The 24,894-nt window shown below is 37.8% G+C and overlaps 1 protein-coding gene across 4 annotated transcripts in view; it reads left to right on the plus strand.

Moving 5' to 3' along the window:
• Window positions 1-1,868: 1,868 nt before the first annotated feature.
• FRMD3 (FERM domain containing 3) overlaps window positions 1,869-24,894 on the plus strand; it is a 92,683-nt gene continuing 69,657 nt past the window's right edge. The window contains exon 1 of one of the 4 annotated variants that reach the window (XM_034410172.2): window positions 1,869-2,475. In XM_034410172.2, the coding sequence (XP_034266063.1) occupies window positions 2,326-2,475 (150 nt within the window). In that variant the 5' untranslated portion in view covers window positions 1,869-2,325. The remainder of the gene's footprint in view (window positions 2,476-24,894) is intronic. The other 3 variants (XM_034410171.2, XM_087886091.1, XM_087886090.1) reach the window with 3 other exon arrangements.

The following is a 24,894-nucleotide window of genomic DNA, read 5'->3' on the forward strand; positions in this document are numbered from 1 at the left end:
TCTCGCACATATGTGCTAGTTGTTCCTGACTCTAGGGGGTGGTGCTCATCTCCATTTCAAAGCCAAAGAGCCAGCGCTGTCCGAAGATGTCTCTGTGGTCATGTGACTAAACGCCAAAGGGGCACGGAACGCTGTTACCTTCCCGCCGAAGTCCCCATTTTTCTACTTGCATTTTTTTATGTGCTTTCGAACTGCTAGGTTGGCAGAAACTGGGACAAGTAACGGGAGCTCATCCCGTTACGTGGCACTAGGGATTCAAATCAGTGGTGGGTTGCCCCTGGTTCGGACCGGTTCTATAAAACCGGTAGTAAAACCGGAGGGAAGCTCCTCCCACTGACCCCAACATCATCTAACTTGACTCGCACACACGGCCCCATTGCGAACCAGTAGTAAAGGTAAGTAGAGCCCACCCGATTCAAACAGTTGAACTGCCGACCTTTCGATTGAAAAGCTCAATGTCTTAGCCACTGAGCCACATGTATACTTCAATGCTAATTCATAAATGGACCTGGATCGATAGATTGACAGCTCTTTATTTCAGCAGTGCAGAAATGCCTCAACTGTTAATCAGAGTAATGACCTGCCCATCCCCCCCGCCAAGAAACTCCAGGCCCTGGCCTTCTTATGATGCACCCTGCTCCATTTGGCATTATTGCCCTACATAAAAACTGTAGGAAAAATTGACAAATGCCAAGACGGAAAATAATAAGAGTCATGATCTTCATCATCTCATAAAATCATGATGAGAGGATGTGATGGAAAAGGAGGAAAGGGCAATCGTATAAGGAAATATCCTTCTATGGATAGATGGCACCTTGCACTATCAACCAAAGTCCCTTCTGCAGGTGGGCAGCTCTGCCATATTTCCCTCTTCAATCCATGTTTGTATTAAGGGGGGAAAAAGGTATAAGAAAGCAAACAAAGATTAGAAGCAGTACAAGCAGTAGAGCCTTAGTGGCGCAGCATACTAATGTGCTGTTAAGTAACACCAGTTGCCTGCAATTACTGCAAGTTCAAATCTCACCAGGCTCAAGGTTGACTTGGCCTTCCATCCTTTCCAGGTAGGTAACATGAGGACCCGGATTGTGGGGGCAATAAACTGAAGCTGATTTTGTATAAAAAAAAAGAACACCGCTTGGGGGGGGGGCAAAGCCCCACTAAGCAGGTATATACAAAAGTATGAAGGCTATTGCTTAACGCATTGTAAGCCGCCCTGAGTCTCCGGAGAAGGGCGGCATATAAATCGAACCAATAAATAAATAAATAAATAAGCAGAAGGCGTTGTGAAATTAAATTAAGTCACGGCAACCGCACAATAATACTCTTCTTTGGAAGCACCGAAGTGAGAAGCAAATGGGGCGGAAAGGGGAACTGGAAAGAAGAAAGAAAGGGAAAATGAAGGATATTTGTGTGATAGAAAAGGGGAAGAAAAGCACACTTGAGGCCAGGGAGAGAATAGAAGAAAGATGATCAAGAGTTGTTTTTTCTTTAAGAGGTCATCTATTATAACGACGGCGGACTTGTCCCTTCCATCGCACCCCGATTTTTTTACCACACAAAGATAAAGAGGCAAGACGCGTGGGAAAACACTGGTTACTAATGGCAGGGCAGGGCTGTCTGGACCCCCCCCCCCAAACCTTTTCTGAACGAAGCTTCGTTGGAAAGCAGCCCGGACAACCGGGTGGGTGAATGGAAAAGAAGACGGCTAAGGGCGCATGGGGAAAAAAAAGGCAAACGGGGAAGAGAGTGGGGAAAGCAGGCAAGCAAGCAGGGGAAAAGCGCCGGAGGTTCGCGAGAAGGCGGGAGGGAATGCGACTGCGGGAGGGGCAGCGACGAGCCGAGGATGCTGCTGCTGCTGCTGCTGAGGCGGGAGAGGAGAGCAGCGCGGAGCCTGACGCAGCTGCGCAGCCAGCAGGAGCCTCGCCAGCAAGTCGCCTCTCGCGCCCCCAAGGCACAGCCTCCCCCCCTACCCCCAACACCACCGCCAGAGCTTGCGCGTGCCGCGGCCACGCGCCTTCCCCGGCAGTTTTACGGTGGCGGCCCTCCGTAGCGCGAGAGGTGGACTCGCCGCCTTCGGCGAAGCAAGCGAAGCAGCCCCTTCCTCCTCCTCCTCTTCCTCCTCCCTCCCTCCCCAGGATGTTCGCCCAGCAACAGCAGCAGCAGCAGCAGCAGCGGGAGCCGACGCCGCCTCCTCGGGGCTGAGTTGCCCGCCGGCCCACGAGGCGGGCGTTGGGTCGTTCCCTTTTTCGGGGTTTCCCTCCCGGCCAGGAGGGGCCGAAGCAGCGGCAGGGCTGGTCTCCGGCCCCCAGTTCGGGATTGCGGTGCATGTTCGCTCCCTGCGAGTGCGTGAGGCGAGGGGGCAGAAGGACCATGAAAATGATCCGGTTCCGGAGCTCGAGCATCAGGTCGTTGAGCCAGGAGATGAAATGCACAATCCGTCTGTTGGACGACTCGGAGATCTCCTGCCACATCCAGGTGACTCGGGAAGCGGGTGGGCAACTCCGGACTGTGTGTGTGTGTGTGGGGGGGCTCACCCTCACGCATGCCCCCCCTTCCCCTCTTCGCAAAAGGAAAGCTGGCTGGCGTTGCCTGCCCCCCGCTCCGCTTCAGCGGCATCCTTGCTGTGTCACCTGCTTCCCGCTCGCCTGTGCCAGTCCGCCCATCTCTCTCTCTCTCTCTCTTTCCATCTCTCCCTCTCTCCCCATCCCTCGAGCGTCCAGGCACGGGGTGGTGAGAAGTTGTTTACAAGCAAAGCGTGAACCGAGGCAGGGCTGGTTGGTCACCATAAGGTCGTGGCCGGGCGGTGGAAGGGTCGACAGAGCTGGTGTGGAACCGACGGGTACAGATAGTCCTCACCTTGCGACCACAGTTGGGCCCAACGTTTATGTTGTTAGGTGAGACAGTTGTTAAGCGAGTTTTGCCCCATTTTGCCACGTTTCTTGCAACATTGGTTAAGGGCAGTTGTTAAATGAGTAACACGGTTGTTAAGTGAATCTGGCTTCCCCATTGACTTTGTGTGTCAGAAGGTCTCAAGCGGGGATCATGTGACTCTGGGACACTGCAACCATCATAAATGTGAGTCAGTTGTCAAAGCATCCGAATGTAAGATCACCTGACCACGGGGATGCTACAGTGGTCGTAAGTGTGAAAAATGGTCATAGGTCACTTTTTTCAGGGCCGTTGTAACTTCGAATGGTCATTAAATGAATTGTTGTAAGTCGAGGACTACCTGTATTGAAGACCCCAGAACATTCTCCTCCAACGGGTTTACTCAACAGCTGCACAGCTGTGAGCATAAGTTGTGTGTGTGAAATCCAGCTGGCATTTTCCCGAGGTGGGGAGTGGGCTCCCCAAGAGTGGGTTCATTGGGGTTCCAATGAAAAAGCGTCCTGTTAGGTATCTTGCCATGCTTTCCTAACATATTTGTGTGAACAGGCAATAACTGGAGGAAAATAGGGGAGTTACAAGGGGACGAAGCCGGTGTTGCCTGTCTTAGAATCCCCATATTTTCCCAGAGTTGAAATGGTGAAGTTGCTGCTTTCCTTCTCTAGAGGAACGGCCTTTGTAACTGTGAGTGCTTTCTGGAATTTGGCTGAAGTGAACAGTGCCAGTGGACAAAAGACATATCTCACCTTCTGCACAGGCTTTCCGTTTATTTAATGTAAAAAAGACAAGAAACTGTCACACATACAGTGAGGAAGTAATCTCCTGGTCCATTTTAACTGATGCTGATTACTGTACCTCAGGGCCTGAGAGCTCAAGACCTCTTGATTTAAATATATGAATGAGTATATCTCCACTGTAAGCTCAAAAACATAATCACTCAGTTTTTTCAAAGAAGGGAGGGGGCAGTAAACAACATATGGAAAGAATCAGGAGTTGCGCTAATACAATTATACGATTAGCAGTTGTATTTTGGATTGAATTTAGACAAACTACTCTTTCTTTTTTCATTCATTATTCAGAACAATCTTTGAAGTGATTCGGGAGATGGAACCCAGAGGTGCTTGAAGTGTCTTTCTCGAGGGGCAAAGAAATCTGCAATATTTGTGTGTGTGTGTGTGTGTGTGTGTGTGTGTAAGGGGATGGGAGCTGCTGCATTTGAAGGTATTTAATTGTAACCAATCTCATTCTGCCGGAAGTAAGAGTGAGATGGCTAGGCACTACACAGGAGGATTCAGGTAAAAGGGCTCCCCCCCCCCCCCCGTATGATTTCATCTGGTATCTTTAGCACACTCAGCTTTCTTGTCCTGTAAGACATTAGTTGTTTTTTAATTTTGCACTGCTACATCAAGACAGTTGACATTTAATTGAATGTTTTCTATATTTCTGTGTTATTTCTGTTACGGAATCTTAGACCAATTTACTATCCAACATTTGAATTGTAAGTTAAAAACATCTAAGCAGCTAAACAATACTGAGGGGAGAAAAGGGGGAGAAAGAGATTATTACAGATGCTTTATCTTTCTTCCATCATCAACACTTTAAATGATCTATATCATATGCTTTAAGCAAAAGAAATAATCATAACTATGAGTTAAAATCTGTAATCAAGGACAAGTTTCATAACAAAATTAATTATATTACAATGCTTTGTGCATATTTTTTCAAATAAAATATGTTTATTTTTGAAAAAAGAACACATTAGTCAGAGTGAAAAATGAATGTCCATTTTTAATATTTTAATTTTTTATTAACCACACCAGAACAACATGAAAATATTAAACACATTTTAAAAAGCCCTTATGTCTTTGATGAATAAAACCTCTAACTGATTTCTCTTCCAATTAAAGAGCTTAGAACTATTGACTTTATAAAGTTTCTATTTAAAAGTTTTTAAATTAATTATTTTTAAATTCTTTTTCAAATCATGTAGATATGGGCACTAAAACTTAGAATATATTAAGCTGTTTCTCTCTTTACTTAATTGTCAGGACTTTTGTTCCAAAATATTGTGTACTTTTAACGTGGTTGCAACACAAGTAAATATAGTTTTTAGACAGTATCTACGGAGGATTTTTATCAAATCCCAGGAATGTTTTCTCTTTATTTTGTGTTAGTTAGACCCAACTATGGACAGTGTGTAGTTGTGAAATTCATGTTTCAAGAAGGATTGAGACAAAAAAAAAAAGTTTCAGAAAATCATGATCAAGGGTATAGAAATAATTGAAGAATTTAGTTTTAAAGAGAAAACTAAGAATAGATATGATAGCAATCTTCAGATACTTTATAAAAATGTCATAGATAAGAAGGCCAAGGCTTATTCTTTGTCACCTCGGCATACAGGAAAATCCATTTAAGTTACGGGGAGGTTGGTTTTAGTTCATTATTAAGAAATATAATGTAAGAGCAATTTGATACTGACATACAGAGATAGTGGACTCCAGAGGATGTGTGCAGAGGTTTGACACTCATCTTTTGGGAAAAGCATTACGAGTTTTACTTTCAGTGAATTTTTGCAGTTATAACAATTTGCAACCAACCCTCATAGTTACCCAACTCTTACCCTTTGGGACAACCAACCCTCACAGTTACAATCTTAGCAACCACTTTGCTTAACAGCTGAGTTGCCAGGCCCAATTATGGTTGCTAAATGAGGACTATCTGTAATTTGAATGTGTGTTCTGAACAGGATGCTTGATTTAATTGTTAGTTGCCGCCTCCAAATCTGTGATTCTGTGACCAATGACTTTCATTGTGAAGATTTTTGTAGCAAATTTCATCCAATCGGGGATAAATAAATTCTTTTGGCTAGCTGGGAAAGTTACGGCTTTCTCCAAGAAATTAAGCTATGTTGTATGCAAATAAAAATATGCTGTCTGAGATGATTTAGTAGATGTCCAAATGAAACATATCTGAAATCATTAAGGCAATGGTTAATGTTTTACCCATTCTTAAGAGTAGAATAGGTAATATAAGATGAGGTTTAAGATTGCTTAGGCTAAGCAGATATTAGAGACTATGCTGACAAAACCTAGCATCTTTATAAAAGGATAATTTAATAGAAACAGCTGTTCTTCTCATGGTCTCAGAAGTTATTAAATAGATTAAGCAGTGTATCGTAATTAACTAACTTTGGTTAGTAGATGGAAAATTAAGCTACTGTATATATAATTGTTCTTAAAACAGAATTGAAAGAATAGGCAATTCTGAATAGTAGTTTGATTTCCTACAACACATTACATCAGAATTTGGCAACTTTTTCGGTTCCAGGAGCCAACTGCTGTATAGAGTCTGTACATTTCTACAATTACGCTGATAAACACAGTAAAAAGCTTACTTTATCCCATTCATTCCATTTGAGATCATTCCAATTCAGAATCAATCAATTCTGCATCCAATTAGGTTCTGCTTCTGCACTTCATTTTGGTGCTCAGTTGGAGCAGCCATATGCGCTGTGTTCCCATAGGATGCAAGGTAGATGAACTGAGCAGAGTCATACAGATAGTGTTGCAAAGCCTGATCTCCATCTAATGTAGAAGATAAGTGCATCTATCAGTTTTTTAAATATTATTTTAGTGTCTTTAATTTCTTTAGAAAGAACAGAAAACGGAAGAACACTATTTTTCAAGTGATTTCTATACTTTCTTATAACATATTACAGGTAGTCCTCAATTTACGACCACAATTGAGCCCAACATTTCTGTCGTTAGGCAAGATAGTTGTTAAGTGAATTTTGCCCCATTTTACAACCTGTCTTGCCACAGTTGTTAAGTGGATGCTGCCGTTGTTAAATTAGAAACACAGTTATCAAGTGAATCTGTCTTCCCCTTTGACTTTACTTGTCAGAAGGTCTCAAAAGGTGATCACTGGATCCTGGGACACTGCAACCATCATAAATACATGCCAGTTGCCAAGCTTCCAAATTTTGATCATGTGACCACAGGGATGCTGCAACGGTTATAAGTATGAAAAATGGTCAAAGGTACTTTTTTCAGTACCGTTGTAATTGAATGGTCACTAAATGACTGTTTGTAAATCAAAGGCTATCTGTACATCAGAGTGTGAGAAGTTTTTTATCAAAGTATATTTTATCCTTTATACTGTTTCCATCTCCCTCTTAAAACTTCAACAGAATCCACAGTGGTCTGAGAATCAGTGTCTCCACTAGATAACTGACAGGCAAGCTGAGAGTAAGTTACCGTATTTTTTGCTCCATAAGATACACTTCTCGCCCCCCTCAAAAGTGGGTGGAAACAGTGCCGATCCTTTGGTGAATAGCCGGGCCGCAGTGGCGGGGTCCTTTTACAGTGCTGAACCCTGCCTCTTCTGTCTTTGTCATTGCCCGCCTCTTCTGTCTCTTTTTCGCAGTGCAGGAGTCAATAGGCAGAGCTGGCACATGAGTAGACACCTATCTGTGGTCCTCTCAGGCTCCGCCTGATATTTTTTTTCTTGTTTTCCTCCTCTAAACCTAGATGCGTCTTATGGTCAGGTGTGTCTTATGGAGTGAAAAATACGGTAATCAATTAAAATTAGCAAAATTCCTCAAATAAGTTACCCAGACCTAATTCAAATATTAAAGGATAATGTCTGTAAACACAGAGTTAATTAACTTAGGTCTCCCAGAGAATCTGCATAGACTATTGTAATACAGAACACTGTTATGATTGCCAAGCTCTTGTCATAAGAAAAAATAGGGGTTCCAATTCAAGCCAGAGTTGCACAAGAATAAATAAAAATGAGATCCAGACAGCTGTGAGGAAAGAAGAAATATGTATTCCAAAAAGCAAAACAGTTTGCTTTTAGGGGCAGCTGCAGAAAAATGGGGTACAGCAGAAGATATTTATAGGGGGGAGCTTGTCCTGTGCTAATGCTAAGGTGTGTGTGTGTGTGTGTGTGTGTGTGTGTGTGTGTGTGTAGATGTGTTTATTCTTGTGAACATGTAGTTTTTCACCATTTTCACATTGAATGCATGCAGTCAAGATAACATAACTTTTCTTAAAACATATTCTGAGGTTTATGTGGATATGTGTATGTCTGTAGGTGTATCGCAGACTTGTGTTATCTGTACTTCAGGATAACTGCAGGATGTCAGAAGGCAGCAAAACATGATACAGCAATCATCATAAATATGAACCAGTTGCCAAACATCTGAATTCTGATCATACGATCATGGGGGATGATACAATGGTCATAAGTGTGAAAAAAAGTCATAAGTCCCCCTTTTTTAGTGCTGTTGTAAATTCAAATGGTCACTAAATGAGCTGTTGTAAGTTGAGGACTACCTGCATGTTGAATAGTGTTAGGCTGTAATTGCTTGTATCATTTATTTTTATTTCATTTTATTAGTGATCTAATTTATTTTTTATTAAGGTGGATGTTTCAATTTGTTTTATTTGTTTACTGTGGTTGATTTAATCTAATAAACTATACCAGAGCTATTAACTGTCAGTGGATTATAATGATATGAAAGTTTAATAAATAAATAAATACGTGTAATTTTCTAAAATGATGTTTATCAATAATTATTCCACAATAGATTAATAATAATTTTATAGCTTAAATGAACATGTGATCATAAATATCCTTTATAATGTGGTTAATGAAGTATGACTGGAAATTCATAGATCCTAAATATCAGATTCAAAACTAGATTATCAGATGAGCAAGTTTGGCAAAGCAAATTAGGTTGTGTGGGCAGATTCATACTGATTGACATGAGCACAGATTTGCGGATTTAATCTACTAAAGCTGCAAATGAATGGATTTATATAGGAGTACAAATTTATTTGATTATTGGCAAAATCTTGTTAATTGACTTTCTAATATATCTCACTCAATTTGTCTACTGTTGAATATAAACATAGACTATTTATAGTCCCATAAGCTGGTTAAAAATCTGATATTATATTACATTGTATTCTGTGGGCCTGCTGAAGATGTTTCATCGGTATGCCATTAAAATGATCTGCAGTAGCTTCAGGTCAGTTAGCAACAATGTCAGGAAACACTTTTCTTTTAAACTTTGATTAATCAGTTCCAGAAACACCACAAAGTATTCTTTTTCAGGGCATCCTTTCACATTTGTTTGCTATTTAGGAATTTACCTCCATTAACTGCTAAACATTTATTTGTGAGGGAGCTGCTTTAGGAAGAAATTCTGTGGAATAATGCATGCTTTTATTTTTATTTTTATTCTTTTTGAGAATATGTAGGTTCTTGTCATTCATGTTGCAAATTTTATAGTCTTCCTGTAGAACTAAAATCAGCTATTAAATTTAGTGTGAATTCCAATGTTTCCAGATACCTAGAAAGAAATAATAGTGGTTGCTGGGTAGATTTGTTCCGTAGGCTGAGTCAGATGAGTCATGTAATTGGGGATTCTACCCAGCTGCTTAATAGGCAAGGGCATAGTGCCATCAGACAACTTTAGGTTAGGCATTCACCCAAAGTTCAAATTGCTTGTTCATCCATAGAACTAGTTGATGAAACTTTTAAGTGAATGTTGTCGATGGAGTTGAAAAGAATCGAGACGATGAACAAAAATTTTATGTATTTTTTTTAATGACTCTATTTCCAAGAATCCCATAAGCATTTATTTCTTAAATTTCTTTGAGATGGTATAACTGAATAAAGCTGAATGACATAGCAGAGATGATGACTAACAGAATAAAACTAAAACTAAAAACTAAAAAAAAAATTGGAAACAGTCTGTATGTAACAGGAAGATCTCTTGTAAGATATGGTTGAACTCTCTGCCCAAGCACAGACCTTGGGATTACTTTGTTTTCTTTATATCTCACTGAGGCAGAATAGTCTGGGTGGGAAAAACAAGGGGGACAAATGACATTGTGCCATTACGATGCAACTCCATCCCTTTTGTATGAGTGTCGTGCTTTCACATGCATGTATGAAAGGGATAGGGCTTCATTTTGATGAAATTGTTGGATTCTGCAGACACTTTTGCATTGAAATTTTAAAAACAGAATTATTTCACATTGTGCAAATATTATGCAGACATAGATTTAGTTATTGGAATGAATTTACAGTTTTTATTAAAATCATTTCCTTCCTTTTAAAAAAAAAATCTTATCATTCCTTATAATAATTAAACTTCTGTCTTAGGACAGGACATATGCAGCAGGTCATGCAACTTAATGACAGTGATAGTTTCGTAAATTTATATGTTGCTCAATTCTCAGTCACTCTGGACAATTCTTGCCAAAAGAAATAGTTCCTTATTTGCTAAAGTTATTGTTAAATGGATAATGTTTCAAACTTATTTCCATGTCTTTCTCATAATATAGACTGGATGTATATACATAATTAAAAATGCAGATATTACAGTAAGAATTATTGAAGAAAGTGTATGATGTTCTCTGTAATGTAAAAAAAAATGTCTTTTATTTCTTAAAACCATATGGGTAAAATACAGGTAATCCTTAATTTACGACTGCCATTGAGCCCAAAATTTATGTTGTTAAGTGAGCTTTCCCCATTTTACGACCTTTCTTGCCACAGTTGTTAAGTGAATCACTGTAATTGTTAAGTTAATAGCACAGTTTTTAAGTGAATCTGGCTTCCCCATTAACTTTGCTTGTCAGAAGGTTACAAAAAGATGATCACATGATCCGAGGACACTGCAAAGGTCATAAATGTGTGCCAGTTGTCAAGTGTCTGAATTTTGATCACATGACCATGAGGGTGCTGCAACAATCATAAGTGTGAAAAATGGTCATAAGTCACTATTTTCTGTGATGTTGTAACTTGGAATATCACTAAATAAACTGTTGTAAGTTGAGGACTACCTGTAATTGTACTTTTTGAATGAAGGGAGAGTCTTAGTACTCTGGAATCACGCTTGTGCATTTTTTATTTAGCTATCGAGTAGCAGACACCTTGGACTTTATTTAATTTCTTCTGATAAATGTGTTGGAAACTAGTATCAATTCTGCCCAGCATTTTCAGGTAGAAATATCTACTTCCTTATAATAAAAATTCAGTTACATTCCACAGTTATTTTCAGTTCATGAGTAAGTCCTTTATATTACAATCAATTGAACATTTATTTAGTTTGATTCTGATGTGTTTTTCTTCATTGCATACTTAGTATTATTATGAAACAAATATGTGCCAGTTATTTGATCATTGGTGATCAAAGTGAATTTACAGGTTAGTAAATATTTAGCGCTGAATATGTAACAGGTGTAGTCCATGATATCAGCTTCTCTTGTCTAGCTTTCACGCTTTCCTTTATAGAAAGAGAGAAATAATTCACCAGGCTCTAAGTACTAATTAAAAAAATACAAAAAAGATCCTGTTTCCTCACTTAATAAAAAGAATAATCTACTGAGCTACTTCAATCAGATTAATATAGTCTTAACTAAAAATCATTTAATTTAAAATATATTTCATTATTTAATTATAATTGTTTGCATACTATCCAGATCTCATGACTCTCATTTGTAATATATAATAAAAATATAAAGTTATGGTTTTGCATCAGTTTAGAAACAAGGTGGTCAAGGGTTGTATGTGAATATCATTTATTTTATTGTATTATAATTTTTGCAGGGCACAGCAGCTTCCCTAACAAGCTTTCCCATGTTTCAATTAAATCCCAAGAGAAGGTGTTTGTGTTGCTACTGTCTCTAGGAAGGGTGAGTGAAGAAATGAAAGAAACTTCCTTCCTGTGGAAACTTCTATTCCTGAGGGAAGACTAATTAGGAACGCAAACTGGTGGCTTAAACTCTGATAAAGAAGCTATTTTGTATTAGTGTTTTATCATTGGTTTCCATTGTCATTTTGGTTGATTTATACTTTTCGTACAACAATTTGGAGATAAAAGATTTGATTTTATTACATTGTAGCATCAAATGTTGCATTTTTACCTGACCATTTTTACCCACGCTTTTCATAGTGTCCTTGTGTTTCTAATGGAAAAATATTTATCGTATTCTCTGTGTCTCTGATTTCAAGGGTAAGTTCATGGCAGGATATTGTTCACATTTACCGGTATTCTACTCTTGATTGTACTGTTTCTATTTTAATTTTCTACTCTAGTAGTCAATAATTGATTGATTTTCTTATTCTTGGTATTTGCCCTAGAACATTAGAGGTTGGGAAGTATTTCAAAAATACATTTAGGAGAGATGTGCAATGCCAGGCAGATCTTTTCAAAAGATAAATTTATTTTTAAAAACTTTTTTCATAATGCCCTCTGTAAACAGTTTTCTTTTAAATGAAGCTTTATGAATGTTTGAGCAAAGGAGATAAGCTTTTTGAAAATTAATTGTATGGAAAAAGGTTGTATAACAAGCAAGAATAAAAGTTAAATGAAGTAAATAATTGCTCTCAGATACTAGTGGATAAGGAAAAAGGATGAAGTGTACATGTGTATCTATATCTATATCTGTATCTAATGGATTTGGAGTATCAAATTGAATGTGATGCTTCTCAGGCAATTCAACAGACGTTTGTGTGGGTAGAGTTCTTCCTTTTTTCTGAATCAAATTACCAATGCAAAGTACATCAATAATTCAAATAAAAGCAGGCCTTTATTTGCATCAGTCTAAATAGCAATGCTCCTTCCACCTTTTCCCAGTTTGGCATTTTATAGTTTGAATACATAGTAGCGTATGACAAAAAATATAAATCATATTTGGTGAATTTCACTGCAGTCTGATAGTTAAAGGTAATTATAATTAGTTACCTTTACACAAAACAATGTGTTTTTTTCCCAATTTTCTTTAACATTCATGAGTAATTGTCATAGATGATGTTGCATGCTATGTTGGCATCAAAATAAACTAGTTTACAAAATTATTAAAGTTGGTAATATTCTGATGATTGTAGAATGATTTCAACAAAATGTAGAACACCAGTCTCTTCCTTTTGGGAAAGAAAATCATATATCATATAATTCTGGTACCCTGAGAAACCTCAGCATTTTGTCTAAATCAGACACAACCCATGTGTCACATAAATATTACATATTTTTTTAAAGAAGCTTGTTAAGCATGTTGTACATTCTGGAGGTATTTGAGCAATTAAAACAAAGTGTCTCTTTCCAGTTTTGATGAACTTGTAAAAATGTAAAACAAATCCTAAAACAAAACCAGAATAGTCACATTCCTAATATAAAACAGAGAAGGAGGGCTGCATACAGCAACAATCTGTAGGCTCCCAAATTCCAAACAGAAAGGAGGCTGGACCAAGATAGAGAATGTAGTAGCTGATTTATATAAACTGGTTCAGCTCCTGCTCCAGATCTTAAATAGAGCAGTTAGAAAGTACAGATGGAGACAGATTCTTTTCAGGGGCTGTAAAGGGGACACATGCCCTCCATCCTAACATGAAAGTACTGGAAATATCTAGTGCCTTTGCTCTGTGGTCCAATCTCCAACTTGTGAATTCTTTGAAAATGTTTTACAATGATATTTTTGTCTGTTCTTGGATAACTAGGTACTTACACTTCTTTCCTTGAAAACCAATAGGGTTATCAGTTTTGTTGGACCCTGAGAGTCCAACAAAAACATACTATTTCATTTTATGTTGCCATTATTTTGGAATGTGTACATGTTGTATAATTTCCCAATTTTCCAATGTGTACATGTTGTATAATTTCCCAATCTATCTCTAGAACTACCTGCTGAGGTATCTTTTCCTGATACCTTGACATAAAACACATTTGCACATCTTGAGTCCCTTTTGTCACTTGCATTTAAGTGCAGCAAAACTCAAACCCTCTAGCTTCTTTTTTTCTAATGTGTCCTTTTGGACATTGGCTTCATCGGGTTCCCAGCCTTTGCCTAAGGCAGCTTTCCTGTATATTTGTGTATGCGAAGAGATTATGATGCTCTAACAAGCATTACATGTGGTAAAATGTCAATATACTTTGGTGAAGACATAAGGTGAAGAAATTAACATTATTTCAAGAAATTTTAAGAAATAATAAAACTACCCTACCATATTTTAGAAAGCAGCCCAATTTGGTTACAAATAATTTTCCATGTCTTGATTTGCTTCAAAAGGAAGAACATCAAATTTTAAAATGCCATCTGATGGATGGGAACATTACAGACTGTTGCAATTCTAATGCAAAGTGTTGCAATATGTCTTTTTGATGAGCAAGTTCATGCTAGGCAGCACTACACAAATTATGAAAATGGTTGCCAATAATTTTACAGTGTGTGATTGCTGGATACTTGTAGATGTCAGGCTTCAATGTTGTAGTTATCATTTGTTTTAAAAAATATTTTACAGAGTCTTTTTTATTGATATGAGACAAATAGCTATTTGTTAGAACATTGAGAACTACCAAACCTATGACTTTTTTAGCTTGTTTCTGTCCAAGAATTTGTCTGTAGCTTTTGCAATGATTAGAAGTGAGTTTTAAAGCATATCTGGGCCACCTTTATAGTTGCTCAATAAAAATTCGAATATTACTTTGCATTTGCAAAGAAATGAAATTGCCACTTCAGATAGGGTTGCAGCACCATAACATACTGCATGAATAAACATACATTCTTATGGCTTACGTTTGTTAGTCAAATCCTCATTTCACTTCCCAATGAATAATAATCTAATATTTAACATTCTAAAATAGTCAGATACAAATCTTTAAGATTGTTAAGAAATATGCCGTAGTGACAATGATAAGTAAGAACAGAAAGTATGTAGATTCTTATTTGGCTTTAAAACTATACATTATTATGATTTGCTGCAAAGTCAACCAGATGTTCAGACAGCATTTGCATTTTTATTTACCTATGGAGTCCTTCCTAAGGACCTGGAATAAGTGGAAGTGAATGTTTAATGGTGTTAAAGGCATCGTTGCAGGATGCAAACTGTTCCAAATTAAGCTGCATTTTTCAATTGATTGATGGTGATTTTATCAATGCCAATGGTATTCAAGTGGTGTTCCAGTTGTTTTGGGATGCCTATTACTATTGGTACTATCTTTGCTATCTTTTGCCACAGTCGTACTATTTGTATTTGCAGGTCTTTGTATTTTATCATCTCCAGTTCTTTATCAATCTTGCTGTCTCTACATACTACAATGTCCACTATCCAAATTTTTTTGTCTTTCTTATCAACAATTGATAAGTCTAGAATGTTATGTGGCAGGTGCCTGTCTGTTTGAATTCTAAAGTCCCAGAGCAATTTAACTTCTTCATTTCATATGACTTTTTCTATTTTATGGTCCTACATGTTCTTGCTTGCAGGTAAATGATATTTCTTGTAGATCTTACAATGCAGCGTTGTTGCTACTTCGTCATATCATTGTTTGTAATCAGTCTGTGCGATCTTTTTGCAGCATCTAACCTGGCGGTCCATGTTTCTTCAGCTTCTTTGCAAAGGCAGTTCTGGGTTTGTATGCATTTGTTCTTAAGGCTTGGTCTTGTGCAGCCACAATTATAACCCCTCTATTTCTTTCTTCACTTTTTCTGCTCTCTACTATTATTTAGGCTGCATTTATGATTAGCATGTTTTATATTATTTTATATTTTGAAATATACAGATCTCTCTGGATCCAATGCTAGTAATTTGACCTTATATTGTTTAGAAGATGGCTCCTCGCATATTACTTTTCAGGTTTCTAAATTTTTTAAAAGAGCTGTAACTATTAGAGGAGAACGCTGTAATTCCTCTCAGCCAAGGCTTCTAGTGGCCAATTGTTTATGATGTTATTTTTCCCATGTTCTTTTGTAATTATATTTGTATTTTGGTCTGTGATCGCAAACAAACAAACAAACAAACAAACAAACAAATAAATACATACATACATACATACATACATACATACTTTGAAATACATAATTTAATGTGTCTCCTTATCCAGGGATCATAGAAAGAGAATGTTTACTGTTGTTTTAAATACTTAAAATATCATTTTTATATTTACAATCTTGAGGATCATATAAGCTTTTTTCAGTTCACTATCATGTTAAATCACTGTTAAAATTAATTATTTAGTTTCCAGATATATATATATTTTAGAAATGTGAGCTAAATTCTAGAACTCAAAAGTTATGTAAGCACACAAATACGCATGATGCAGGTTTTCAAGTTTTCCAAAAATCTTTTTCGTTAAAAGGTTTTGGTCTATTTTTATGAACTTATAAAATTAGAATAATCAAGATAGATCCCAACTATAGAATTTGGAAATTTTCTTAGAACCAACATCTTTTTCTTTTAAAAGAATAGTTTTTCACTTCCTCCTGGGCCTCTGGAATCAGTCTGAGGAAATGATTGATGGTTGGTTTGTAGATCTCTGGTTTGTCTTGTTTTTTTTTTTCCTTTGACGCTTACATTGATTTTATATCTTGTTGTCTAAATATCCTTTATTATGGTTATACTGTAGAACTGGAGATATGTGGCTGTCACCTTTGACCATGGCAGCTAGAGCTGTAATTCAGCAACCTCTGGAGCAACATGTTTCCATATTCTAAAATAAGGAAGGTGAGGAGTAACAGGAATTTTCATGCATCGTTACTCCAACATTCTTTACTCTTGGGACATCTTCACTTCGATTGGATTTCACTGAGTGCTCATCAAACTTTTTCTCCCTCTGCAGCCTAGTTCCGCCTCTTCCCTCTGCGCATGATCAGTTCTTTTCACTCAGTCGATGTGGTAGGACTGGAGTGCTAATTAGTCTGGAAGATTAACATTAATTAATTCATTTAATTGGAATTTTCAAAGAAATAATATATCCTTATTTAAATTAAGGGGGCTGCTGGAGGCGATTGTTAGAATATCGGCAGTTTTTTTCTATTGATATTGAGTCTGCCGCCGCTTCTAAATAGGAAGCCGTTTGCCTCACTAATTGCTCAGCAGCGATCCGCTTTGAAGTGGACGCTGTTCTTTCAAAAGCAAATTGCTGCGGTGTGAGAGCTGGTTAACTGGCATCCTGGGATAACCGCCTACACCATCGCAGCCTCTGTTTGCGGCATCGGAGTTCCTGCAACAGAAAGTCAGGCTCCAGGAAAGAAAATAACTAAAATTGGCGAGAAAAAAAAACTGCCGCTTGTGATAGTCGGCTATTTATGATGAATAAATATTGAAGTCTTTGCCTGTCAGGCAAAGCTATCAAAGGCGAGATCGCATTACAAAAGTAATTATTTGAGAAAAAAATAAGACGCTTGTAAGCGCTATTTTCTTTATATCTGCATGAGAAAAATCAGTGAGCTCGAGCGCTCAGCAGTTTAACGGAAGGTTGCTGAATAGAAATTTGAAAGCGCCGCCATTTTAAAGTACAAGAAATTCCGTTGGCCGTTTATCTCTATATACTGCGCCATTATCAACTACAGACTGAAGAGGAAGTTCACCTCAGGGAAGTTTTTTTACAATTCATTATAATTTAAAAATAAATAAATAAATTGATTGTTATATATATACATATATAATTTTATTAAAAAATTAATTAATTAATTAATTGCTTATCTATTTACATTAATTCTCCTGATTAACAAATATGGCAGAGGATGAATTATCTTCTGAATTAGAACAAGTCACTACTCCTCCTAGAGTACCTTTGCCCCAGCCTCTAAGAAAAAAACGAGGCAAAACCAAACATGTGTCTATTCCTTGTCAGGACAATAATGACACACAAACTAATAGTCTTAAAAGTTCTAATATGATGGAAAAACGTAGGCATAATCAATTAGAACGTCAATTTGAAAAGGCCCAGCGTGCAGCGCAATTGGTGCCTATTACATCTCAGTCTGAAGCAGTTAATCTTCAGCAATCTGAAAATACAATGCCTCAATTAAATGAGGAAGATTCAAATGTGTGGGGTCAAGATAGTATATCTATAGAACCACAAAGTCATTGTTTAATTGATGAGTCAAGGAGGCTCGCACCTCAAGGGCCTATGTGCTCAGGTCATTTACATATAGCTGACCATATGATTCATGGTCCACCTGAGGCCACTTTCACGCCAACAGCTGCTGGCCTGAGGGGAGAAGAAGGCCCAAATGGTAGTAATGCAATGGATTTTCAAACATTAATTTCGCAGACAATTTCTTGCATATTTCAAGCTGGTCTGCAACAAACCAGCTATCCTTGTCAGTCTGGTGCATCCACCAGCACTAACTGTCGACATCAGATACATCCCCAACAACAGCAACAATCTGTAAATTACTTTAATCAAGGAGATGAACTTGATTGTCTAGAAGAATTTGATATGTCAGATGATGAAGAGGAAATGGTTTCAGAAAAGCCAGCATTCCAAGGTCTTTTTAATCCAGCCTTATTTAAGTCATTGTTGCGTAAGGCAAAATTAGCTACCAATTTGGGTGTCAACATAGAAAAAACATCTGAGTCAGGTAGCCAACTTGACCATAATAATACTTTATTTAACTTACCCAAATCGGATTTAGATTTTGTACCATGCAATTAGAGCAGCAATTTCTTCTTCATTCTTTAACTGTGCCTCTCTTATATGGCTGCGTCAACTAAGGGAAAGATTACCACCAGGAGAATCTAGAATTCAACAAGACATATCAAAACTTATAGCAGCAGCAGAATATTCTGCTGATGCATCATTAGATGCAGCAAAATTCGCATCTAGGGCTCTTGCTTCATCAATTTCATCACGCCGACTCCTTTGGCTGAGACATTGGAGGGCAGATTCAAAATCTAAGTGGAGGCTTACATCAGCATCTTATAAAGGTCGTTCTTTATTCGGAACTTCACTAGATCCAATTCTCATAGAAGGAAGAGATAAGAAGAAGGTATTGCCTTCATTGTATAGAAGACCGGACCGCAGATTCTCGCCTTATCAGCGTCAATCCTTTCGTTATGATCAAGGATCTACAAATGCCTTCACACAGCGTGGTAACCCACAACTCTATTCATATGGATATTCAAATGATAGGAACTCCTTTCGTGGAAGAGGAGGACGTCAAAATTCTTTCAAGAGACCTTTTAGAGGTACCATGTCACCACAATCACGTAGAGGCAAGTGACTCGAAAGATGCCCTTCCCATTGGGGGCAAACTTCAACATTTATTTCACCAATGGGAACTATCTACAACAGACGCATGGATATTACGTACAGTGACAAGCGGTCTCACTTTGGAATTTACCTCCCCCCCACCACAAAGGTTCCTACAATGTACATGGCACAACCATCCATCTCAAAGAGAGCTGATGAATACAGAAATTCAACATCTAATCCAGATCAATGCAATCGAACCGGTTCCAAAACATCAAATTCGAACAGGTTTTTATTCCAGTTTCTTTCTGGTACCAAAAAATTCAGGGGGATGGAGGGGAATTCTGAATCTGAGACAATTGAACAAGAAAATATTATACAGAAGATTCAAAATGCATTCACTAAAGTCATTACTGGGATGCATCAGACAAGGCGACATAATGCAATCAATAGATCTCAAAGAAGCATACCTACACATACCAATTCACCCAATGTACAGACAATATCTCAGAATCGAATATGCGGGCAGGCATTTTCAATACAAGGCAATGCCTTTTGGCCTTTCCTCCGCACCGAGAACATTTACAAAATTTCTGGCAGCGGTAGCGGCTTCTCTCAGATTAATTCCAATTCGTCTAGTATGTTACCTAGACGATATTTTAATACTGTCTACATCGGAGACTCAGGCATGTCGAGACAGACAGTTAGTAATAAAATATTTACAAGCTCATGGGTTCACAATCAATATGGAAAAAAGTCACTTAGTCCCAACAACAAGAATTCAGCACTTGGGAGCTATAATAGATTCAACAAAGGGTATGGTATACCTATCTCAAGACAGGCAGAACAGTATCAAAGATCTGATTACTCAAATACTATCTCAAAAGAAAACTACATTACTAACACTGTCTCAACTTCTAGGCAAGCTAATATCAGCAATTGCAATAGTACCCTGGGCTCGATACCACTCTCGCAATCTACAGTGGTTTCTACTACCATTTCAAAAAAGACAAACAGCGCACTCTCTATGCAAAGTGTTAGTACAAAAAAAAGTCAAAATGTCTCTTCAATGGTGGTTAACTTCTGCAATTCAGCAGGGATCATTTTTTCTTCAATCAGAACCAGTAATATTGACAACAGATGCCAGCTTGTACGGATGGGAGGCCCATCTGAAGGGTCTACTAGCACAGGGAATTTGGTCTCCCTTAGAGAAGAAACAACCAATCAATTGGTTGGAATTAAGAGCAGTAAGAATGGCATTAAACCATTTTCATCATCTTCTAGTAAACAAGCACGTATTAATTCTAACCGACAACATGGCCACGAAGGCGCATGTGAACCGTCAGGGAGGAACAAAATCAAAAGATCTCATGAAAGAGACAGCGCAACTGATGTCTTGGGCAGAGACACATTTAATGTCAATAAAGGCAGAACATATATCAGGAGAAAAAAACCAACAGGCAGACTGGCTCAGTCGTGGAAAAATAGATCAGTCAGAGTGGATGCTTCATCCCAATGTATTCAGGGAGATAGTTCAGAGGTTTGGAAAACCAGTAGTAGATCTGTTTGCAACACCACAGAATGCACAGCTCCCAAGATTCTTTGCGAGGTTTCCAGTGGCAGGAGCAGAAGGCCACGATGCTCTAAGATCTCATTGGCCAGTAGGGCTTATGTATGCATTTCCTCCAATCCCAATTATTCAGAAAGTAATTCGGAAACTTCTGGAAGAAAGAGATGATATTGGTAGCGCCATACTGGCCACGCAGGCCATGGTTTGCAGAAATACTACAACTATCGATACAAAATCTGTGGAGAATACCACCAGCAAAGATGATTCTCATTCAAGGAAAGGTTCAACATCCAAAGCCAAATTGGTTAAAATTGACCGTTTGGCGATTGAAAGGATCAAATTAGCAAAAGATAATCTTCCTAAGGAAGTAATTTATATCATTCAAGCAGCCAGGAGACCATCAACAACACGTATTTATAATGCTACTTGGAATACGTTTGTAAAGTGGTGTATAGAACATCATGTTGATCTTACATCGGCTAATGAAATTGAAGTATTGTTGTTTCTTCAGGCTGGGTTAGAGAGAGGTCTTGCACCCTCTACGTTGAAAAGACAAGTAGCAGCACTAGCTACAGTTTTAGAAGGACGCAATAAAAAAATCTCTTAGTCAAGACAAGAGAATTAAATCATTCCTAAGGGGTGCAATGAATTTAAGACCACCTAAGATTCACAGATATCCTTCATGGGATATCAATTTAGTATTACAGGCTCTTACAAAGTCGCCATTTGAGCCAGTAGCTTCAATAAGTATAAGATGGCTAACAATAAAATTAGCATTCTTAATAGCAATAACATCGGCACGTAGAGTATCAGAAATTGCAGCTTTATCTATTAGGAATGATTTGTGCACTTTTTACCCAGATAGAGTAGTACTAAGACTAGATACAACATTCATACCGAAAATAAATTCTTATTTCCATAGAGCTCAAGAAATAGTTCTACCAAATTTCTGCCCAGATCCAAAACATACATTGGAAAAAATGTGGCATACTCTAGACGTACGTAGGTCTTTAATAAGATATATAAAAAGAACTGCAACATTCCGTAAAATGGAGGCATTATTTGTATCCTTTTTACCTTCCTCGATGGGAAAAAAAGTATCTTCCAGTACAGTAGGAAGATGGATTAAGGCATGTATATCAGCAGCATATGCTTCACAAGGGGTAAAGGTACCTAGTAGAGTGTTACCTCATTCAACACGTAGTGTAGCGACATCAGCTGCATGGGCCACCCAGGCATCAATAGAAGAAATATGTAAGGCAGCTACATGGTCTTCTATTTCATCATTTGTAAAACATTATAAAATAGACTCCTTTGCGTCAGCTGATGCAGCATTTGGGAGAAGAGTATTACAATCAATAATTTCCCCACGACAACAGGAAAAAGACTTAGAAACCCACCCTAATAGGCAAAGCTTGGGTATATCCCAAGAGTAAAGAATGTCGGAGCAACGATGCATGAAAATGGAACATTGTCTCACCTGAATGTTCATTTTATGATCATTGCGACAACATTCTGACTCACCCTTAGGGTATTGGTATGGTGGTCGTGGGGGGTGTTTTTTCATTACTCCTTCTGCAGTTGATATTCCGCGAAAAGCATGTAAAGAAGTCAAGAAGTGACATCGTGAAAAGAACTGATCATGCGCAGAGGGAAGAGGCGGAACTAGGCTGCAGTGGGAGAAAAAGTTTGATGAGCACTCAGTGAAATCCAATCGAAGTGAAGATGTCCCAAGAGTAAAGAATGTCGTCGCAACGATCATAAAATGAACATTCAGGTGAGACAATGTTCCATTTATGATAATTTCACCAAGTGAGTTGTATAGGATATAGAGCAAATACTATTAATTTCTATATACCATACTCCAAGCTATACTATGTTTCTGGCAATGACCCTAATATGTAAGACAAAATAATTCATTATTTCCATCAGATAATAGAACTAGATTCTTTCCTGGTATAGGTTTCATTTTCCACTTAGTGACATTGCCATAGCGTTAAGAGTTTGAATTCCTTGGAGGAACAATGAAATAGAATCTTTTGTAGAGTGTCTCATTATTGATGGATGTCTTTCTGTGATTGCTTTTAAGCACTTACTATCATAAATTATTTATTATCATAAATAATAATGACTGCACATTCACATTTAGAGAAAGGAACTTATTATAACATCTGGCAAATACCCTAATATCAAAGAGGTTCTTCTGCTTTGTATAAATGCACAAAATGTTCTTTTCAGATAAATATTATTTAATTGCAAAGTTCTTTGGGAGATAATATTGCTAAAATAGGACACAATTTCACATTGTTCAGAATTTTTCACTGTAACACAAATATGTAAAGGACGGCTACCTTGAAAATATCTGCATTTGTTTTTAAAATATTTTATACTCAACTAAAACATATACTGTATGCCAGAATAAATTTTGCCTCCTATGTATTACTACATTCAAAATACAAGATTTTGGCTGTACTGGCATGTGTGGGATCACATATTTATATTATGTTTCAGATGAAAAATGTTGCCTCGGCAGGTCACCAAAGAGAATGGCAATTTTAAATCATGTATGAATCCAGTAGAATAAAACACAACAATTGAACACAACGAGATGAAAACAAATAATATTAGAAACATTTCCAAGAAAACCATGCTAAGGCAAAAGCTATAGCAAAATATATAACTCTGGCATAGAAAGGACATCTTTTTAAATTTGATGTCTTCCAAATTACAATGAGTGCAGTCCAAACATATTCATGGGGCCCTAAAGTTAAAGAAGGCTGCACAGTTGAGATCTCCATAAGGGATGATATCCTGCAATTATAGCAAAGTATTTAATAGACTGTTTGCAGAGCAATGTATGGTAGATTGTGACCTGGATATGGCTCACAGAATTTACACTGTCTAGACATTCCTGGAGGTAAGCTATTTATAGTTTCATTCATATAATGGGTAAACTGGAACTGTTCCAAGAATTTTGGCAACTCTCCCTGAGCATCATATGAGAATGGACAATCATCTGAGAATTATTATGGTAGAGAAAGAATAAGTTTTATGGCTTGGGCCCAGCAGATGTTGGACCAAGACTCTCATTCCTCTGGCTGTCGCCCTTCCCACTATTCCTACAAATTCTCATAATTTACCCTCCCAGTGATCCACATATGTCACAAGAATTCTCTTTTGTGCACACAAGCATGCAAATATTCGCATACATAATCCCATGCATGACGTATGCAAATATTAGTAATATATGTCATACATGGTATTGCATTCAAAGCCTATAGCTCCATGCATTCATGGGGAGGATCACAGCAGTAAAGGATTAAGTATTGGTGTATGCAATAAATATTAAAAAATCAGATTTTGTAGCTGTATAAGGTAGAAGAAGAAAAAAACTAAACCTCTCACTCATGTGATTGGCTTACTTCCTAGCAATGTAACTGATATTTAATACGGATTTACTAAGAATCAGGGCAAGCCAGAGGCACAGAATTCAACAGTCTGTAGAATTGCATATTGCTTTTTATTTAAAGGGGAGCAAATTTAAGCTCTGACATTTTATATTTAATGTATTTCAGGTGTAAGCTCAGCTGCTATTGGCAGTTATATATTGACTAACGTGCCGAGACTTCATGAGATTTCAGTTAGATTTTGCTGAGAGTTCATGATTTCTTTTTAACACCAACTGGCTTAATATTATCTGTCTTTTATTTCATCTAGTCTAAAAACATGGAAGATGGCAGCCCTGGTGAATCAAGACTTCCTGAAAATGCAGAGTTGCTGCATTGAAAGGAAAATATTAGTTTCCTTGCAGCTTCTAATAAATTGCAATTGAGCTAGAAATAAAAAAGCTTGGCTGCCAAACTCAGGTGCAGGCCTCATTCTGAAACAGGGCCGTGGCCTATATGGTCATGTCTTTATTCTGATGTCATTTCAGTGGCATCTACTTTCATATTTAAATTAATACGATTAGTTTTCCATATTTATTTAAAAAATTATCCATTTTATCACATCTAAGAATCAAAATTCGGCAATGAAGTCTAAATTTTGGAAGTCTGTATGGACTATAACCATGGCTTTCAGGACTTACTGTTTACATTGAACATATTCTGCCTTAGATTAACCTTCCCCAATTGGGTGCTCTTCATTCTGATGCCGCCACCAGAAAATTTAAACAACTCTCATCCCACAAGTCCAATATATCTAAGTGCTCTATTCGGAGAACAAGGCATGGACACAGAGGCTAGGCTTGAACTAACACTTTATTTCTAACAAGCTAACAGTAATAAACAAGGCAACCGAGTGTGTGCAACAAAGACAACTGAAGCCGTCTGATAGCTGCTTAAATAGCAAGCTGTCAGACAGAACAACCCAATCAGAAAGCTGCGCGTTTCCCGCTTGAATGCAGCCCGCATCTTAGCCAATCGGAGAGGGGCAGCAACAAGGC

Source organism: Pantherophis guttatus, chromosome 2 (assembly GCF_059756535.1).
Source record: "Pantherophis guttatus breed Tessera chromosome 2, ASM5975653v1, whole genome shotgun sequence".
Taxonomy (NCBI): domain Eukaryota; kingdom Metazoa; phylum Chordata; class Lepidosauria; order Squamata; family Colubridae; genus Pantherophis; species Pantherophis guttatus.